This window comes from Coptis chinensis, chromosome 2 (genome assembly GCF_015680905.1).
Source record: "Coptis chinensis isolate HL-2020 chromosome 2, ASM1568090v1, whole genome shotgun sequence".
Lineage (NCBI taxonomy): Eukaryota > Viridiplantae > Streptophyta > Magnoliopsida > Ranunculales > Ranunculaceae > Coptis > Coptis chinensis.
The window spans coordinates 69,455,429-69,475,918 of NC_141457.1; the positions used below are offsets into that span (position 1 = coordinate 69,455,429).

At 37.8% G+C, this 20,490-nt stretch overlaps 3 protein-coding genes across 3 annotated transcripts; 1 reads left to right on the forward strand and 2 right to left on the reverse strand.

Moving 5' to 3' along the window:
* Window positions 1-606: 606 nt before the first annotated feature.
* WEE1 (WEE1-like kinase) lies at window positions 607-8,354 on the forward strand. Its single transcript, XM_086589635.1, has 10 exons — window positions 607-912; window positions 3,527-3,584; window positions 3,696-3,762; window positions 4,763-5,029; window positions 6,516-6,583; window positions 6,699-6,808; window positions 6,876-6,916; window positions 7,005-7,153; window positions 7,367-7,720; window positions 7,856-8,354. Exons 1-10 carry the CDS (start codon window positions 632-634, stop codon window positions 7,940-7,942), a joined length of 1,482 nt encoding a protein of 493 aa, XP_086445761.1. The 5' UTR covers window positions 607-631; the 3' UTR covers window positions 7,943-8,354.
* A 114-nt stretch (window positions 8,355-8,468) lies between these two features.
* LOC147517450 (E3 ubiquitin-protein ligase RGLG2-like) lies at window positions 8,469-10,933 on the reverse strand. The gene is made up of 6 exons (XM_086593594.1): window positions 10,298-10,933; window positions 9,997-10,076; window positions 9,810-9,915; window positions 9,413-9,706; window positions 8,977-9,033; window positions 8,469-8,899 (listed from the first exon to the last, which is right to left on the reverse strand). Exons 1-6 carry the CDS (start codon window positions 10,931-10,933, stop codon window positions 8,816-8,818), a joined length of 1,257 nt encoding a protein of 418 aa, XP_086449720.1. The 3' UTR covers window positions 8,469-8,815.
* Window positions 10,934-16,692: 5,759 nt separating this feature from the next.
* On the reverse strand, window positions 16,693-17,430 carry LOC147517451 (uncharacterized). Its single transcript, XM_086593596.1, has one exon. The coding sequence runs from the start codon at window positions 17,428-17,430 to the stop codon at window positions 16,693-16,695; it is 738 nt and encodes a 245-aa protein (XP_086449722.1).
* Between the last annotated feature and the right edge of the window lie 3,060 nt (window positions 17,431-20,490).

Consider the following 20,490-nt stretch of genomic DNA (forward strand, 5'->3'; position numbering starts at 1 on the left):
TGTGCGCTCTGCTGGAACACATTTGAGTGATCCGACCCACCTTGCAAAAACAACTCTCCCTCGTACGCTCGCCTATAATTTTTTTTATTAAATCATGTCGATTAAGCAAGTTATAAAGACCATTCATAGTGCTATGCAAACTCGATCCCAAAGTCCTAAATAAAAATATGCAAAATCTAGCATGCGCCTGCTGTACTTGTGCTCCAGCATCTGGGCCCTCTAATAACGAAGGGGGTGTCCGTGTGTACTGCTCCACAAATTAAGTCTATATAACCAAGTTACGAGATGACTACGCACCCATACATCCCGCGTACTCTAGCATTGCTAATAAAAATAATAAGCAATACCCAATACCCAATGAAGTGGAATCCGTATAACCACAAGTATTACTCTATTTTACATCAGGAACAATTCAAAGACAATTCTACCCATGGCTTCAAACATTATTTACTTAAAATTTAGGGATAATTTAGTAACAAACAAACTTAAAAAAAAAACCTATTACGGGTCTCGGGTTAAGGCCCGCCCAAATTTCCAAAAAGGCGCCAAAATTTTGAACTCCAAAACAAACAAAAAAAAAACCCCATTTCCAAATTTCGAGAAACTCAACAGTGAGAGAAGAGGGAGAAAGATGAAGAGAAGAAGCTTGAAAAGAACAACAAGAAAGAAGAGTGCAGTTTCAAGTAGAATGCAAAAGAACACATTAGCAAGACACTTGTCAGTTCATCAGCTTAATCAAGTTTCATTAATCTCTCTCCAACAATCTCACTCCATTATGTCATCTACTTCAAACCCATCTAGGTTCCAGAAGATTCTAGAAGACCAACAAGATGTTCATCGAATGTCTTCGTTGTCACTTGATGGAGATACTGGGGAGGATAATGATTGCATTCTCAGTCAGGACTTTTTCTGGTAATAATATTTATTTACCTACTTTTGTTATTGTTTTTAATTTTTTTAGCTGTTATGAGTCTTGGTGTGTTGAATTAGATTGGAAATGATGTAAAGATGGAATCTTTTTGTGTTTTGGTGATGGCCCAGTTAGGGTTTTGAGATTTTGTGGATGGCCCAATTGGTTGGTTTCATTTAATTAGTTGCATTAGGTCAAATTTTGGATAAGTTTATGTTTGGATGATGACCCAAGTAAGGATTTAGGTTTTTAGTTCATGGTATTTAGGTAATGTATATCTAGAGGGAGACTTTCACAATGTACATATAGGGTCCAACAAATTGTAGGCACATTACCCATGCTATACAACGAACAATGGAGTGGACTATGTTAGCACTCCCACAATGGGATTGCCGGTCACACACATACGACAGCAGATTCTTTAGTTTGTGCCTTTGTGGAATGAGGTGAAGTTTTTTTTTTGCACGCAAGTAAGGAGTAGTATTACGAATAAAAGAATGTGTTACAGAGAGATAATAAGATTACATTGCATCTGACTTAACATAATCTAAAATAGTATCGAAAGGGGCACTCCACTCTCGGAACAAAACCTGGTCGAATGTCACTCCAAACAGCTTGTCCATTATCAAGAGTTGAGGCATGCCTTGCTGCAGAGTCAGCTCCAAAGTTAGCTTTGCGAAAGGTATGGGTTATTCGCCATGAGCTAAGTTTCGAAGTGGCTATTTTCCATCTTGCTCTGATCTTCCATGGCGTGTTCTCTCTCATAAGGCTTTGAGCCACAGCCAATGAATCACATTTTATCCATAACTTGAGCCATCCTCTACACACAGCATGTTCTGCTGCCAAGATGATTGGCCAATATTCTGCTTCAAAGTTTGTTACTACTCAAAGTCCTTGTGCAAGAGCACCTAGTATCTGATTTTCTTTATCCCTAAAGAGAACACCCGCACCTCCATTGCCTGGGTTGCCAATAGAGGAGCCGTCGGTGTTGGCTTTTATCTCCTCGTCTTCTGGCAGGATCCACTTGACTTCTTTGATTATAGGAACTACTGCAAGCTTGCAAGTGACCCCCAATCTGTGAAGGAATGCCAGTTCATGCACAGTATTATGCATAGTGGCTTTGGACAGCCACGATGCTATTTTCACTTCCTTAATAATATCTCTTTTGAATCGATCTTTATTGAAAGATCTCTCTTCAAAAAAAAATTTGTTTCTAGTTTTCCACACCTGCACCGTGATATGCACCACACCGGCATTCCATAGTGTTTTAACAATCGGGCTTCTATTGTTAATTGCTTTGATCAATTCTCGGAAGCTATAACTGGTGAGCCTAACTTCAAAGACTCCTGCAAACCAATCCCAAATTTCCCTGACAATAGGACAATCCCATAACATGTGTTCCACTGTTTCTTCATTGCTTCTACATAGTCGGCATCTGGATGCTAGCTTGATACCAACTCTCTTCACTCTATCATCTGTAGGATCTGCTTTCTGGATAAGTTTCCAAGCAGTGCTAGCTGCTCTTGGATGAATATGTGTTGCCCAGATCCATTTCCACCAACTCACCTTGTTACGTTTTTTCCGAATCGTTTCATGTGCGGACTTCACGGAGAAGTTGCCATGATCATCAGGCTTCTATATTCTCTGGTCTTGTTCTCCAGTAGGTTGCTGAAGTTCTGTGACGTTTATACCCAGTGAAGTAAGCACTGATGTGACCTGAGCCTGTATGTCCCATTTGTTGTCCGTTATGAGGTGAAGTTGTTCAATTGGTTCTAGGAAAAAAGTTATGACAAGGCAGTGGTTTTGCATATCGGTTATGGTAAAAACTGGAATGATTGCTCGGTTTATATTATGGAGTTTGTTGACTTAAGGGGAAGCTGTTCAGTTTTGGTATTAAAATTTAGTGTTTATGTTCTTGTGGTTATCAAATGTGGATATGCAATAAATCCTGCTTTCAAATTGGGTTGAAATATTTTCTGTTTATCTTTAATTCTGATGTCCAATGAGTACATATGTTTTCGATTCAATGAAGGTGAAGTCCTGCATTTCCTTTTTGTGTAAGAACCTGTGTCTTATTTTTATATCTACTTCTATGATGATCCAATATGGCCTATCAGAGCGTTGGAACTGGTGCCATACTGGCCAAGAAAATAAATTAAAGAATCCTCATTTAGCTGATTATATAATGTAGTATAGCACGGTGTTAGCTCACAAACACTCCAATGAATCGTTCTGTAACCGAGAAACGATAATAAAAGATCGATCTTTAACCAAGAATTGACTAGAATAATATTAATAAACCAAAAGCTGTCTTTCTCAAACCCTAAAACGGCCTTTTATAGGCGACCTAAACACGACTCGAATAAAGACTAGACTAGCCTTTTGTGTAGATCACAAAGACCACAAACTACCGAAAGAAAACAACACGTATCAAAAACAGCCTATAGGCACGCGCCTATACTTAGTAAAGGAACCATAGGCTCCCGCTCATCAAGTGCAAGCAACTAAACTACGGAAACTACTGCATCATTCCTGTACAGCATCATTATAGTGAAGTACCTATGTTTCAATTATTTTACGTTTGTTATCACTTACTTTTCTCTTGATTTGGTGAAGCACTCCGGATTATATAACACCAGATGGGCAAATGCCAAACTCTTTGGATTGCAACAAGGTATTTGTGAGTGGAAATGCTTAATAAAACCTATTCACATTATTATAGTGTCATATACTCATATTCGCAAAGTAATTTTGATGTATGATTTTTCTTGTGTTATTGATGTAGGAGAACATTGAGTGCCCAAAATCGCCAGAAAAGATGACCACTGTTAGAAGCAAGAGGCTTAGAAAAGGTACAGCTCTAAATTTTCAAACTGGGTCTATGTTTTGTACCGTTTTCCCTATAGTATGCTCTGATTATATGAAGTGGATGGACCTGTACCGATCTTGACACTAAAGAGAAAGAAGTTACCTTGTGGTTATGTTATATTTAGGAGTCACAAACAAAAGCTTGCTTGGAATAGGCTAGGGGCCAGTTCTGATTTCATAAACCTACCATGTGACTAGCACTTTTTACTATATGGAGATCAATAAGACTTGCTTTATTCTCAGTTCTAAATGATAATGCAAAGAAAAGGATATTAGGCACTAGTTTAATGCATTTTGAAAGGGATTGTTATAACAACCATTTTAACAAAAAACATTCTGGGGTTTCAGCTTTGTGGTGTGAAATGGGGCAATCTTAAAAGGGTTGTTATGTATTCATGTTGACATCAGGGTGTCTGTTAAAAAATCTCTAGTGTCAAGTACAGAGCCAAATGGTTTTGCAAAGTATTTTTTACTGGTGTGCTACATTCAGGCAACCACAGAAGAAACAGGCCATTCAACACTAGGTAAAGAGGGTTTGACTCATACCATGGGGAGAAAGAGAACTAACATAACCTGCAGATTGGAGGGAACCATATCTTTCCTCAGATTTATGGAAGTTGGGACAGAGCCCATGGATAAAGAGTCATGCAAACCCTTGTTTGGTTGTTGGCTTTTACATTTTCAACTCTAAGGATTTAAGTTGGAGTCCTTTAGTGATTCTTTTGCATTATGTTGGTCCAATAACTTGGCCAAACGTGTTGAAGGAACTGGGAGAATTGGTATTTTTTGTTTGCTAATATGATTCATGTTTCTTGTTATTTATATTTTCTCACAAGGATTTTAGTCACTATGCCATTATAACGATCCCTTGGATCTCGTTACATGTTGGAATTGACATTTTTCATCATGACATTTTTCTCCACTATATACTATTTGTTTGATGTTCTGACGGATCTCGTATGTTGAAATGGTTGCCTTTCTCAGAGGGTTTCTTGGTCAATTTTGCTGCCCCCCAGTCACCCTACCACAAACAAGTAATGGAAATTGCATCAGATACATTTGGCTCAGATGCACTGAAGACAGAAACTCCTTCTGTAGCTGGCTCAGAAAAGAAAAAGAATTACATTTCACAATCCGCAGTGGCTTTACGCTGTCGAGTTATGCCTCCCCCTTGCATCAGGAATCCATATATAGATGATTCTGCCGAAAGGGAAACAGATCCCTTCCGTAACCAACGATCAAAATTCCTAGGTATAGTTACCAATATTATTGTTTGTTTTGTTTTTTTTTTTTTTTATAAGGTTATGAGCCTGGTATATGTTGGAATCTCTATGAGTATTTCTAAATACTAGTGTGTGTGTGCAAAGTGGAGGAGATGAACAAAGTGTGTTCTCTCCACTTTAGTGCATTGTAGATAGTCCCACATTGGTTATCCACCACTAGCAAGTGACGTATAAGAGACATTCCTCTACCATAAGGGTGTGCCCTTAGGGTACAAATGTTTTTGTGTTAGGAGGGAGGACTCACCCAAAGCCACACCCGTGCTCCCGAGTCGGGTCGGGCTTGGGCTTGTTGTTGTTGTGTCTAGTGGGTAGTGGATTAACCAAAAGCCTAAACTTGTATCTCAGAGAAACAGAAACCATAACCTGCCCTATTCTGAAGACGCCACTGCTGTCTTTATGCACCATTGGAAAACTTTAATATATTTCCCTTTCAATATGACTACAATGCTTATTTCATCATATAAAATATTAGAGTTCTGTGATTATCTTTAGCCATTACTGGTAGCAATTTACTTTATATTTTTTTGGTAAGCCATTAATCTGTGGCCAAATGCATTGATTTTCTTCTGTGGAAACTTACTTAACACTAATATGCGCTTGTAGTGCTAATCACACACACACACACATATTACATATATAGAAATTGGTAGCAGAGTTGGTATAGTGATCTATACAACAACTGATCTATATGACATAGTAGTGTTGGCAGCTTATTGGTCCTAAAAACTGTGCAAGAAACTTATGTAACAAAAACTGCCCATTAAGTTAGATTCTGATGCATTGAACATTGACCTGAAAATTAGAAGCGTGTGATTCCCCTTCAGGTGTATGGATAATTCAGTGTACTTCCTTCTCTCATCGTATAGCATTGAACTGTCTTTAAATGAAGTATAATTTACATTTGGAGTGTTTGGTTTCTAAAGTTCTACTTGTGTAGCTGTTAGCTAAGTTTGACAGGATTTCCAAATTTAGAAAAGTATAATCACATGTTTACCAACTTTAAGAAGTTGTATGCTTAGACTGCTGAATCTTGACTATGGTGATTTTGTTGGTTATCAAGAAGTCAAGAACCATTCGTTAGTTCTGCTCGCTGGTCAGAAAACAGAACACCATTTTGACAATATTTCATTCCCTGCATATATCCTTGATATAGAACCCCCAGTCTCAGCATTTGACAAGATAGTACTTCACTATTTGACATTTTATGATTTTATTGGTATTTTAGCCAAAAGTCCAATTTCTTGTGTGATGGTATTGTAATAAATTGCTGAATTTCCCTGAATTTCTTGAAATTAAAGATGTATGTTGGTACATCCTGATAATTTGATGTTAAGTGACATCCTTAGCCATTTTGACATGTCATGCCATTTCTCCGAAAATTAAGCTTTATCGCAATATGCCACTACATATTTTGTAGCATTATGTTTCCATGGTTCTGGTTATCTTGGCTGCAGGTTTCTTCCCAGCAGTTGTTAACGGAGATGGTCTTTCGCGCTACCGAACAGATTTCCATGAGATTGAGGTGTGTCTAAGCTCATCAATTTTCTTTATATATATCTGGTCCAGTACTCATGTTCCTTTATGATCTCTTAGAGTTTTGTGAAAGATGCTTGAATCTATGTTTTATCCTGTTCCAGCAAATCGGCTATGGGTATTTCAGCCGTGTTTTTAAAGTCTTGAAGAGGATTGATGGTTGCATGTATGCAGTGAAACATAGCATAAGGCAGCTTCGTCAAGATACTGAAAGGTACCTTTCATATCTTTTAGATGGATGACATTATTTTGGGCTTGTTTCTTATAACGCTTGTACGTAGGATACGAGCACTGATGGAAGTTCAAGCTCTGGCAGCTTTAGGTATATAAAAGATTCTCCACTCAATCCTGTCTTTTCTTTTTCATTACATATTCAGATATTCTTGACATTGAAAAATAATCTTCCTTAGGATCTCATGAAAACGTTGTTGGGTATCACACTTCTTGGTTTGAAAACGAGCAACTCTACATCCAGATGGAACTTTGTGATACTAGTCTATCTATCAGAAGATCTTCTCAATTTATATCAGAGGGAGAAATTCTGGAAGCTCTGTATCAGGTTCTAAATGATTGTTCTTTCTGGCCTCAGTCAGTTTTATCTATAGAATCTATTCACTAATTCATAGGGCTATAGAAATTAGTACTTAGAAGGTTAAATGCTGATCTAATTTTCCTCCTCCTTTATGGTGTTTTGTTTTACATCGTTTTAAACTTCGGAACTTTAAAATTCTCCGGCTAACTTGTGAATATCGTCATACCAAGATATCTCCAGATAGCTAAGGCACTGCAGTTCATACATGAACGGGGAGTAGCTCATTTAGATGTAAAGCCTGATAATATTTATATTAAGAATGGGGTTTACAAGCTTGGCGATTTTGGTTGTGCAACGCGGATTGATGGAAGCTTACCTATTGAAGAAGGTGATGCACGCTACATGCCTCAGGAGATTTTGAATGACAAGTATGAGCAACTTGAAAAGGTTGACATCTTCTCCTTGGGTGCAGCCATTTATGAGCTAGTTAAAAGGTCACCCTTACCAGAGTCTGGACCTCAGTTTTTGAACCTTAGAGAGGGGAAGATCCCACTCCTTCCTGGACATTCTATGCAATTTCAGAAATTACTGAAGGTATGGTGCCCACTTTTCGATTGCTCAATCTTTCTCTTGTTAAAAGGATTAATCAATATCCAGCATTAAAGAAAAATAGTACTGTCCTTAAACTCCACCTGTCTTTTGATGGACTTCTGGTTCTTTTGATGTCAGGTGATGGTGAACCCTGACCCAAGCAGACGACCTTCAGCGAAAGAATTAGTAGAAAATCCCATGTTCGACAGGTTTCATAGTCGTTAGAGAACCATGTCTTATTTATATATAAAAATATATGCAAAGCAGAGCATTCCGTATGCAAAGCATTTGATCGTGAAGGAGAGAAAAGAGCTTGAAGGAATGAAGGAACCACTCAGATTTTCCGATGGTCTGAAAGCAGCAGTTTTTGTCTAAATGCTTGCACCGATTTTTCTATGACTAGTGCACATGTAAAAAAGGAAAAATGGAAAGGAAAGATGGAAGAGTGTTGTATCATTTTGTGGAGATACAATGCGGAAAGATGGAAGTGCGTTGTATCATTTTGTGAAGGTACAATGCAATGGTCATTATGAAAGGTCCTTCATCTTTTTGTCTTGCTGAGTATCTTATTTATAACTTTTCCACGGGTGTTTTTTTTTTTTATTCTTTGGATATCAATACATTGGTTACACAACTATGACCATTTGATTAGCTAAATCGGGCACATTCAGTACAAGAAAAAGATGAGGGATAAAACCCTGATATGTTTTGAAATGAAATCAATTAATAAATTGATGGATTGTTTGCCAAATTAATGAAAGAACTGTTAAATTGACAAAAGACCCATAATTCGAAATGTATGAGACGCAAGAGTAGAGAAAGAACTTAACTAAGATAAATAATGATAATGAAAACCATCCACTGAACTAGCAACACTCAGGCACACATGGGGCTTTTTCTTTGCATAAATAATTCGACATAAATCTGCCAAAATATGTTTACAGGAGTAAAGAATCTATAATCTATAGCAAATGAGCCAGTTACCAATTCAGCTTACAATAACCGGAGACAGCATGAAAAGGCACAATATGAAAGAAAAGCTACTATATGTCTAGCTGTAAGACGAACCATGATAATCATCAACTGAGCTTCAAGGAGTTACTCATACAGCCTTATCCTTGTGCCAATAAGGGTTCGACAAATTGGGCAGAGCGATAATTCTTTACCACAATCGTAACATGTCTGCAAAAAGAGTTTGATAGAATATTAGACTGAGAATGGTGTACAATTACGAAACATGAAACTTTATGGATTCCTACCTGATGTCCACATCCGAATACAAGATCTTTTGTGCTCGATAAGCATACTGGACAAGCCTGGTAAAAACAAGTGGCATTGGCATCAGAAGCCTAATATGATCATATCATATTCAAACTTACAATCTAATCTAAACTTTTGGTGTAAATAGAACCATCAAATGTTCATGGCTCTAATCTTTTGACTATCGACTTCTTATGCAGTAACCATATAGGTACACTTGAACATACAAAGACAGAAGAACACAAAGTATATTCACCATGCAGATGTTATGGCTGAATTAGGCAAGTCTGAGCCAAGCAGCACCTATGGTTCTCCATATGGTTTTTGAATAAGTCAGAGCCAATCTGTATGATTTATATGCTGTCTCTTACTTGAGTCTTTTGGTTTGTTTAAAAAGTAAAGGAAAAGAAACGAAGAACACACAAACACGCACACCTCCTTCTCATTTGAAAGATTCTCTGGAGGTGCCGAAGCACATTGATTGCAAGCAGAAGTTTGTTTGAAACTGTTTGATTGTGAGAAGCTCGAAGTAAAATTTGCACTATTGAAATTTTTTACTGGGGGAGGGAGAGCAGTCCTCCCAGACGTCCCTCTTCGGCGGCCCAAAAGCTGGAGCTCTAGAGTAGCCTTGTACTGTTGAGGTATTTCCATCAGCGCGGCCAAAGCAAATTCTGTCTCCTTCCTGAACATAGGAGTATCGTGTAACATGATATCCGTAAAATTGACAAACTGCAAAATACAGAGACAATAAGAAGGCAAAAAAATTAACGTATAAGAAACTTAGAAGGGTCAAAAGTATCAAGGCGGAAAAAGTATTGGCAGTCACATATACCTGAAAATTATCAAATGCTCGAGCAGGAATGTTATCGTCAAACAGCCGCATCATGCCCCATGGTCCATCGCCAACACCAACCAAAACAATTGATAGTGGATAATCACTACAATATGGAGGGAGTTAGAAAAATAACATGATAATAGACAACCTAGTCCTAAACGGCTAAACCTAATAATGAACACACCTTGCTTTAACAATAGCACTGATTGTGTCCTGCTCTTGCGGACTTAATCTACCATTTTCTGTGTCAACGCTTCGTGTCACCTTCATCACATGAAATACAAACTAATCAGATTCACATTCAATCGGAAATAATGTTGTGCTTACAAGAGATGATATCAAAATGAATATGGACTCAATCTAGATGATGCTAATCTACAGTCAAAAACATTCTTGTGCATTTAATATTTCAATTTCAAAATCGCTAAATTAAATAAGCTCAATTGTTCCATAAACTTAAAGTATGAAACACACCAAATACTGACCTGACCATCTGCAATGATGAGAAGAACATGATACTGGCCACCACTTTTCTCGACAATTCCTATAGCCATTTCAATTACAGGGGCGAAGGATGTTGGTCCAGCTAACCGTAGTTGGGGAACTATTTCTCTATACCGCATCAGCGCCTCCTCAAAGCCATTGCATGGTTTATCATTTGGGTAAAAGCTAAATACATGCTTATCATGTGTTGATGCATCTCCAAATCCATAACATGGTATTAGATTATCCTCATCAAAAGCTGAAAGAGATCTTCCAATAATGGATATTGCTTGTTCATACAGATTTAAAGAATTCCCAATGTCATGTAAGCACTTACGGTTGAAAGACCGTGCACCTGTCCACTCATTGCTCTTTGTAAAATCTATTCCAACAATGAGATTGGAAGATTCCAGACCAGCTTGAGCAAGGGCCTTTGTCACCTGTTCTAAAGAAGTATAGTTGCCATCAATCTTTGAATATCGAGTGCTGTTTGAGCTTGTTCTGCTTCTAGTTTCCGGTTGTTGTACATTGCTTCCATTATAAGGCGAGTGGCGTGAAGGAGCAGGCAAAGATGGCCTGACTACATGAGGTGATTGATAATGGCAATTGCTTTGCCTTTTCGATGGTTTTCCTCCCATACCTTAAAACTCTTTAGGCAGCAAATGTTCTCAAAAACACCTAGTTAGGAAAACTTACTGTTAGCAATCCTTCTTCAAAGCAAAATAAACCTGCGCACAACTAATCTCATCACTTTTATATTATAAAAACTTTCTATAGGAAACTCAAAATTAACTGTTTCATGGTTTCAGTAGCAATGCTCAACTACATGTCACAAATACAAAGAGTAAGGTTCAACTTCTCAGCAGCTAGGTACGGAATGCAAGTAATAAACAGAAGAACAAAATTAAAGGGCACATACATATACAGATATACTAAGTGGATGACAAACAAAAAAAGCACACTACCGATAAACACTGGAAGATCTTAACAAGTTAGAATACTGATAGTATGACAATTTGATATTTCTAGTACGCGTCAATGATGCTGCAAATAGACTTGGTATTGTTGTTTGTGAGCGATATTATTTATAAAGAGCCCCAGGCCAACATTCAATTCATGTGTTTTTCTTCTTGGTCTACTATGGAAAATTGTAATCATAGAACCTATCTACTTGAAATATCAATTTTTTTCAGGATCCATTATGAAATGAACTCAAAAGACTGTATGTATATATAGGAATGAAAGATAGAGCAAAGAACAATATAACCACATGAGATGTGGTCATTGCGCCAAAAAAAAAATGCAAGGGACAACAACTAGATATTGAAGAGTGCTTCCTTGAATTAGAAAGTCGATCACAAATAAATAAAGAGATCACTGTACGAACAAAATAACTAGCAGCACATGCACTAGTACGTGCACAGTGAACTACCTCAGAAGTCAGAAGAAGAAAAATAATCTATAGAAACAAAAACTCGAAATATAGCACACCAACAATGTTGAAATCGATCATGTGTGTTCTACCACATACCACATATAAGTGCATGAACGAGAGTATAAAACGCAAAAACAGAAAAAACAAACTGAATGCATTTTCATTTCAACGTAGGCTGAAGTCGAAGAAGATTTATGTACATTAATTTTCTTTCTAAAATGTGAGTGTTCAATGTGACCAGGAGAAGAGAAGTATGCACTTGTTGAGGTGTTCTTATACTATGTGTTGTGATAGAAGTTTGTTGTTAACTATGATTAAAACTCTTTCAATTCTGTTGTGATAGAAGTTTGTTGTTAACTACGATTAAAACTCTTTCAATTCCCACACGGACCTTAACTCTTTTTTTTTAGTTTTCAACAATCTACAAAATCTATTCCCTGGATTTACTCTGTTTTATACTAACTATCCTGCCTTGTTGTTCTTGGATTTACAAAAGTTTTTATGTCAATTCATAAAGATGAGAGAGTTTTATGAACGTCGTCAAAAGTAAACCTCAAGTCTCCATTGCGACATCCACAAGGAAAAAATTTGCAACATTGTGAACCAGCCCGGCAAATGAAAATGAAAAAATAAAAGCCCACGATACCGCATATAACGAATGGTCAGGGCTTCACTAAAAATTTCTCGTGAACCGTCCTAAGATAACATCGTGAACCCGTAAGTGTTTTTTTTTTTTGGCCTTTGGCTTGAAACTGTACAAACCTCTAAGAAAATATAATAGCTAGCAACAAAAGGAACAAACATGGCGAGCAGCATGATTCTATCAGCACAAACATCCTCTACTGAATTGTGTAAGGACAAAAAAGTGTTGTGCGTTTCTGTCACTCAAAAACACATTAATTGGTTTGCCATTGATCAACACAATTGTGACTCAAATGAAGTACCTGATATTCTCGCTGTAAGAGTTCTTGTAAGCAGTCACAGAAGGGGCACGGAGCCAGTGGAAGCTGGCGGAGTTTCCCCCGGTTCGTGGGGATTAAAGGGCCCCTTAATCCCGACGAACTGGATTTTTTTGGGCTTTCTATATTGTAAACATACTATTTTCCTATATAAGAAAAGTGTGAGGAGGGACTGAAACCTAACTAAGCCGTCCTCTTTTCTCTCTCAACTTTCTTCTTGATTAGCTATAATAAAATTTCATTTGGTATTGTTAGAATATGAGTACGATGGTTACATATACGATCTTTTATTCTTCTCCAAGATGGAGGCAATATATAGAGGGATTACAATTCTATACAGGAGGAAAGAATCTTACAAAGAAGGAAACTAAATCATCCTATATACTAATATTTACAGCTCATGTTCACACTCCCCCTCAAGTTGAGGCATAGATGTCTATCATGCCCAACTTGTCGATTATACCATGGAACACCTTTCCTGAAACTGCTTTCGTAAGCACATCAGCTAACTGGTTCTCTGATTTGACAAATGAAAATTGTATAACCTTTTGATTGAGGTTCCCTGATGAAATGATGATCAACTTCAACATGTTTGGTGCGGTCATGTTGTACAGGATTCTGGGCAATCTCAATGGCTACCTTATTATCACAATGAAGATTCATAGGTTTTTCATATGCAATACCTAAATCTTTTAGGACACTCCTAATCCATAACAATTCGCATACACCCTGAGCCATACCTCTGAATTTGGCTTCTGCACTTGATCTCGCCACAACTTTCTACTTCTTGCTTCTCCAAGTGACAATATTGCCTTCCACGAAAGTGAAATAACCAGATGTGGACCTTCTAGTTGTTGGATCACCTGCCCAATCAGAGTCCGTGTATCCTTCAATGTTCGAGGTACCATTTTTTGAGAACAACAACCCTTTGCCCCGAGCATTCTTCAAGTATCTCAAGATACGATATACCGCATTCATATGCAGTTCACTTGGTGCATGCATAAACTGACTGACGACACTCACTGCATAAGCTATATCCAGCCTCGTGTGTGACAGATATATTAATCTCCCAACTAACCGCTGATAACAACCCTTGTCTGTTGGAGCTTGATCTGGAAAAAGTCCTAGCTGATGATTCATTTCTATGGGCATTTCTGCTGGTTTACAAGCAAGCATTCTAGTTTCGGTTAAAAGATCTATCACATATTTACGTTGTGAAAGAGAAACCCCATGTTTAGATCTTGCAACCTCAATCCCTAAGAAATAGTTAAGCTGCCCCAGATCCTTCATTTCGAATTTAGTAGCCAAATACTCCTGTAATGCTTTCATTTCACATGGGTCATCTCTTGTCAGGACCATATCATCAGCATACACGATTAGAGCTGTTACATTCCCTTCTTTGCATTTTATAAACAAGGTATGATCTGAATTACTTTGCTTATAACCAAATGCTTTCATTGTAGAAGAGAACCTCGCAAACCAAGCTCTAGGTGACTATTTCAACATGTACAGTGACTTTTTTAGTTTACAAACTTCTCATTTATACGAAGAACTACATTCAATGCCGGGGGGCAACTCCATGTAGACCTCTTCCTCCAAATCTCCATTGAGGAAAACATTTTTAACATCAAATTGTTTTAGCGGCCAATCTTGATTTGCTGTTATTGATATGAGAATCCGAATTGTATTAATCTTTGCTACAGGTGCAAAAGTCTCTTGATAATCTACTCAATACCTTTGCGTATATCCCTTTGCAACAAACCGTGCTTTATATCTATCAATACTTCCATCTGCTTTGAGCTTCACAGTGAACACCCATCTACACCCAATTGTCTTCTTTCCAATGGGTAGATTAACAAGTTCCCAAGTACCATTACTTCGTTGTGCCTCTATTTCTTCGTTCATCGCCTTTGTCCATTTCGGATCTGTCAATGCATCCTGCACACTACTAGGAATAGATACAGTAGATAATTGATTAATAGCAAGTGCATACGATTCTGACAACCTATGGAAAGATACATGATTGCTAATTGGGTATTTTATCTTTGCTTTAGGATCAGGTTCATATTGTTTCTTTGGGACTCCCTTATTTGATCTTTGTGAATATTTAGGAACCTCAGACACATCAAACACATCAGACATGGGATTATGTGTTTCATTCAACTCATCAGATACATCAAACAACTCATTAGACTCATTAGACATGGGATTCGAAATTACCTGAGGAATAATATTCTGGGTCGAGATTACCTGAGGAAGAACATTCTGGGTCGATTCTTCAGTTAATGGTGCAGACATGGGTAACAACTCACTCTCATTCTGTTGATTTATCGCCCCAACTAGTTCATTCACTTCTTCTAACTCTATAAACTCATCTCCTCCGCCACCTTCTTGTAGCACATTCTCATCACTGTAGCTCTCCCCTTGAGGAGAAGGTTCAGAGACTCCCCTGGAGTAATAAGGTTCTAATTCCCGAAAAGAAACATCTAAGGTCACATGTAATTTTCGGGTTTGAGGGTCATAACACCTATATCCTTTCTGAAACTCAGAATAGCCAACAAAGACGCACCGTTTAGCACATGATATGGATCAAGTTTATTTCGCAAAGCTTTAGGGATATGAACATATATAGTACAACCAAAGACTCTAGGTTCAAGGTTTGGGAGGTGAGGAATTGAAAGTAAGGAGTGCATCTTTTGTTGGGGGGTTTGAAAGTCTATCACTCGGGAAGGTGTTCGACTAATGAGGTAAGCAGTAGATTTCACAGCCTCTCCCCAATATAACCGAGGCATGTTCATGCCAAAGAGAGAGGCACGAACAATTTCCATTATTTGTCTATTCTTCCATTTCGCCAATCCATTTTGCTACGGAGTATAAGTGCAAGAGGTCTAATGATCTAATCCCATGGTGGTGGAGAAACTTGTCGAAGTTTGATGATAGCTACATACTCAGTACCATTGTCGGATTGCAAAACCCGAATCTTCTTTTGGTACTGAGTGTCTACCATTTTATGAAATTCTTGAAATGTTGTACATACATCACTCTTTGTTATAAGCAAAGACACCCAAGTCATTCTAGTGCACTCATCAATAAATGTAACAAAGTAACGAGATTTAGAGATAGAAGGGATTTTTGCAGGACCCCAAACATCAGAGTGAATGACCATAAAAGGTTCTGAACTTTTATTCAAACTTGGTAAATAAGAAATACGATGGTTCTTAGCCAGTTCACAAATGTCACAATAAAAGACTAAATCATTTTAAACGGAAAAAAGATATGGTTGTAATTTTCTAAGATACCCAAAAGAAAGATGTCTTAGTCTCCGGTGCCATAACCATATAGTGGCTCGAGCTTTATCTGTGCTACTAGTTTGGTTAGCCTGACTGAATTTCGGTTCCCCATTTTCTGTCAACTCCAAGTAGTAGAGTTTACCCCGTCTAACACCATAACCAAGAATATTCCGAGTTATAATGTCCTGAAAAACACAAAAGAACGGCCAAAAAGTTACAGTGCAAGCAAGAGTAGAGGTAATTTGACTAACAGACAACAGATTATATTCAAGGGATGGAACAACAAGGACACTCTCTAATGTAAGAGTATTAGATAAGATGACAGAGCCCTCTCAAGTAATGGGAGAGGTACTACCATTAGCTGTAGAGATAACAAATTGGGAAGAGGGGAGAATGGATTGTAACTGACCTAAGTCTCTTGTTATATGATCAGATGCACCTGTATCAACAATCCAAGTACTATTCTTAGAAGTTGTAGAAAATACGGATGCATTACCAACAATACCTGGGTGGGCAACATTTGCTGTAGGCTGCGATTTGTCTTCCTTGCTAGATATCACCATAGCTTTCCCTACAATCTTCTTTCTCGGTTTCTTTGTGAAGTCCCACCACTCAGGGTAGCCAATGAGTTCATAACATCGCTATTTCGAATGACTTGTTTCCCCACAGTGAGCACAGACTAGGCTGCCATACTTTCCAGTTGATTGAGTGTTTCAGTTTTTAGATGAAGGTCCAAATCGAGTTTGGTTAGCCAACATAGCCGAGTTCTCAGAGATTAGAGGAGAGCCACCCATTGTTTGTCTCTGCTGAAATTCTCTTCGGACATATGCATACGTATGTTCCAAATCGAGTTTTGGATCGATTCGTAAGATTTCTCCACGAGCCTGAGCAAATTTGGAGTTGAGCCCACTTAGAAAAATATGAACTCGAAGCCTAGCCATCGCAGAATGCAACTGGACCACCCCTGCAATTGTTCCTTCCTGAGAGATAGTCATGTGATCGATTTCCTGAAAAATAGCAACCAGTTCATTATAGTATGTGGATAATGGTCGACTATTTTGCTTGGTAGAAAAAGATCTCTGATTCAATTCAAAGGTACAGGTTTCGTCCGATCTATCATAGAAGGTGTTCAATACAGCCTCCCATATATCCGTGGCTATGGGGAGGCAGATAAATCTCTGCATCAGGGATGGACTCATTGAATCAATAAGCCAACTTTTGACTTTGTGATTCTCTGTAATCCATGTTCCAAGTTTGGGGTCTCCGAGGTCAGGTCTTCTTGCTTCACCAGTGAAATATCCAGCCTTGTTGCGAGCGCCAATACGTATCTCCATGAGTTGCGACCATAATGAATAATTGGTTTCATCCAAAGTGATACCAGTGGGAAAAGCAGAATTGTCTTGGTGGATAATAATCTGCGAGTTCGGGGTACTTCCAGTTGATTCGGCCATGAGTTATGGTGGTTGATTCGGTTGATTCGAAAAAGAAAGTTATATGATTCGGCTGGTGGTGGATGGTGGTTGATTCGACTGGTTTATTGATTCGATTGGTTTATTGATACCATGTTAGAATATGAGTACGATGGTTACATATACGATCTTTCATTCTTCTCCAAGATGGAGGCAATATATAGAGGGATTACAATCCTATACAGGAGGAAATAATCTTACAAAGAAGGAAACTAAATATAATCTTATGAGAAAGGAAACTAAATCATCTTATATACTAATATTTACAGCTCATGCTGACAGGTATAAAAGCGTCGAATTAAAAACCGATCATTTCCTTTCCTTCTTCTTTTCATCTTTTATGAATCTACAAGTTTGCTGGTTTGATTAGAGTTTAGGGAAACTCTAAATTTTGTTTTTTTTTGTAACCCTATTCTAGGGTTTCAGTGATCGATCAGTCTTTGTGTGAAGGTTTAGCTTGAGTATTGGAGTTATTTTGTTTTATTGTTGTTGGGAGTCAATTTCGTCTTCTCATATTTATGGTGGATTGTGATTTTTCTGGACTAAATCTCAATCTCTATTTATTGGATATTTTTGTTGATTGTTATTGGTTTATCTCGGTATTGTTAAATTATGGATGATATGTCTGATACTAGTAAATATTCATCTGTTATTATTGGTGGTCAGAGTTCCAACTTTAACCAATTTCCTCGATATTTTCATGATGATATTGGTAAACAAATTGCGTCTATTAAGTTGGACGGTAAAAATTATTTAGCATGGTCACAAGTTGTTAGGGTTTTTCTTTGTGCTAAGATGAAATAGAAGTATTTGATTGATGATCCACCTTATGAAAATTCTCCTAGTGCTGAAACTTGACCTGGTTATGGCATAGTATGGAACCTTCTGTTGCTTCCACCGTTCAGTTTCTTGATACTGCAAAGAAGATATGGAATGCCATTGAGGAGATGTATTCTCAGACTTCTAATGTTTCTCGGATTTATCAGATTTTTGAAACGATGTTTTCTACTAAGCAGGGTGACAAACCATTGAATGAGCACTATGATCTTCTTCGCATCCTTTGGGAAGAGTTATTGATTTATCAACCTATAACTCCTGATGTTGAGACTCAATGCAAACAGAGGGAGGATTTTCAGTGTGCATTATTTCTATTCAGCTTAAATTCTGATTATGTTATGTTTAAAGATAAGATTTTAGCTAATGAGTCTTTTCCTAGTGCCGCTAATGCTTATTCTCGCCTCCAGCGAGCGTCTATTGCTTATACACCTTTTGTTGCCAAAGATGCATCTACTGCTTTTGTTTCTAATGGTCGTGGTGGCTCTGTTAGAGGTGGTTGAGGTCGTGGTGGTTGTAGTAGTGCTCCTTGTGGTGGTACACGTGGTGGATGAGGAGGACGTAGACCTCGTCCAGATTGGCTTTGTGATTATTGTGGAAATATTGGTCATACTGAGTCATTTTGTTACAAGAAGAATGGTTATCCTCCTTCTGTTCATCAAGCTTCTAAAGAGCCGAGTTCTAATAATCATCAATCTGCTTCTACTCAGGATGATGTGCTCAGTCAGATTTTGCACAAGCTCAATCACTTCGCTCCTGGTAGTTCTTCTATGGCAACTTTGGCTGCTTCAGGTAATTATGCATGTGTAGCATCACCATCTCCTGCTTGGGTTATTGATTTTGGTGCTAGTACACATATGTCTGGTATACCATCTATCTTCTCTAAGTTTGTGGCTTCTAAGTTTGTTGTTCATTTGGCTTATGGTTCTACTCACACTGTTTATGGTTCTAGCACTATTCATCCATGTCATTCTCTTTCTTTGTCTAATGGTTTGCTTGTTCCTGATTTTCCTACGAATTTACTATCCATTAGTCAACCGACCAAATCCCTCTAGTGTTCAGTAACTTTTACCTCTTTTGGCTGTGTTTTTCAGGATCTCAAGACGATGAAGGTGATTAGTTCGGGGCATGAAAGAGATGGTTTATATTTTCTTGATGGTGATCCACCCCCTTCTGTCCTTAGTGCTTCTGTCTCTCCTTTACAGTGGCATTCTCGCTTAGGTCATCCTTCATTAGGAAAGCTTCGTCAAGTTATTCCTCAGTTGAGTCCTGTGTCTATTTTAGAATGTGATGCTTGACAACTCGGCAAGTATCACCGTAGTTCTTTTCCTAGTCGAGTGGAACGCCGTAGTCTAAGTCCATTTGATTTGGTTCATACTGATATTTGGGGACCATGTAGAGTCAAAAGTGTGTCTGGTTTTCTTTATTTTGTCATGTTTGTGGATGATTGTACTCGGATGACATGGTTATTTTTAATGAAAGATCGTTCTGGTTTGCCCAACATTTTTACTACTTTTTATAATCAGATTTTTACTCAGTTTGGTAAGCCTATTAAAGTTTTGCGTTCAGACAATGTCACACCCCGAATTTCAATAATTCAAATAATATAAATAATATCCAACTTCTCGATATCCGAGATGTGACAACAACCTCAAAACCCAATCTATTTCATAACCCTAATGAATAATAACACATGCGGAAAATCTAAATAACAAATACTCAAAACAATTATCTCATCATTATGAAAACTTGCGATCAAATTTAAGTTACAAACTTCCTCACTTAACAAGTCGGAAATAAATTAAAACATATGTCCCCAAAATATTCCACTACATCTCTGAAGAAAATGAAACGATATCTTATTAAAAATAAATGCTAACATAAATCACGAGTAGCACGCCACCTTCTCAAACATCAGCTAACCCTGTCCAGGCTGATCGACTATGTTCATATAAGAACACACCCGACTAGCAAACATGCAAATCGGGTCAGCATTATAAATAATGCTGGTATGAGTAGCCTTAGAAAAACCATTTAGATATACATAATACTTCGTTCTTTATATGGTATGTAGTTCCTCCACCGAGACGTCTTAGTTTATGGTAGTTAGTTCCTTCATAGAGGCACCTTAGCTTCTAACTAAGAGTAAATAAAACTTATGGTAACCTAGTACTTACCTTTCTGCATGCTCTACCACAGAGTGGGTTC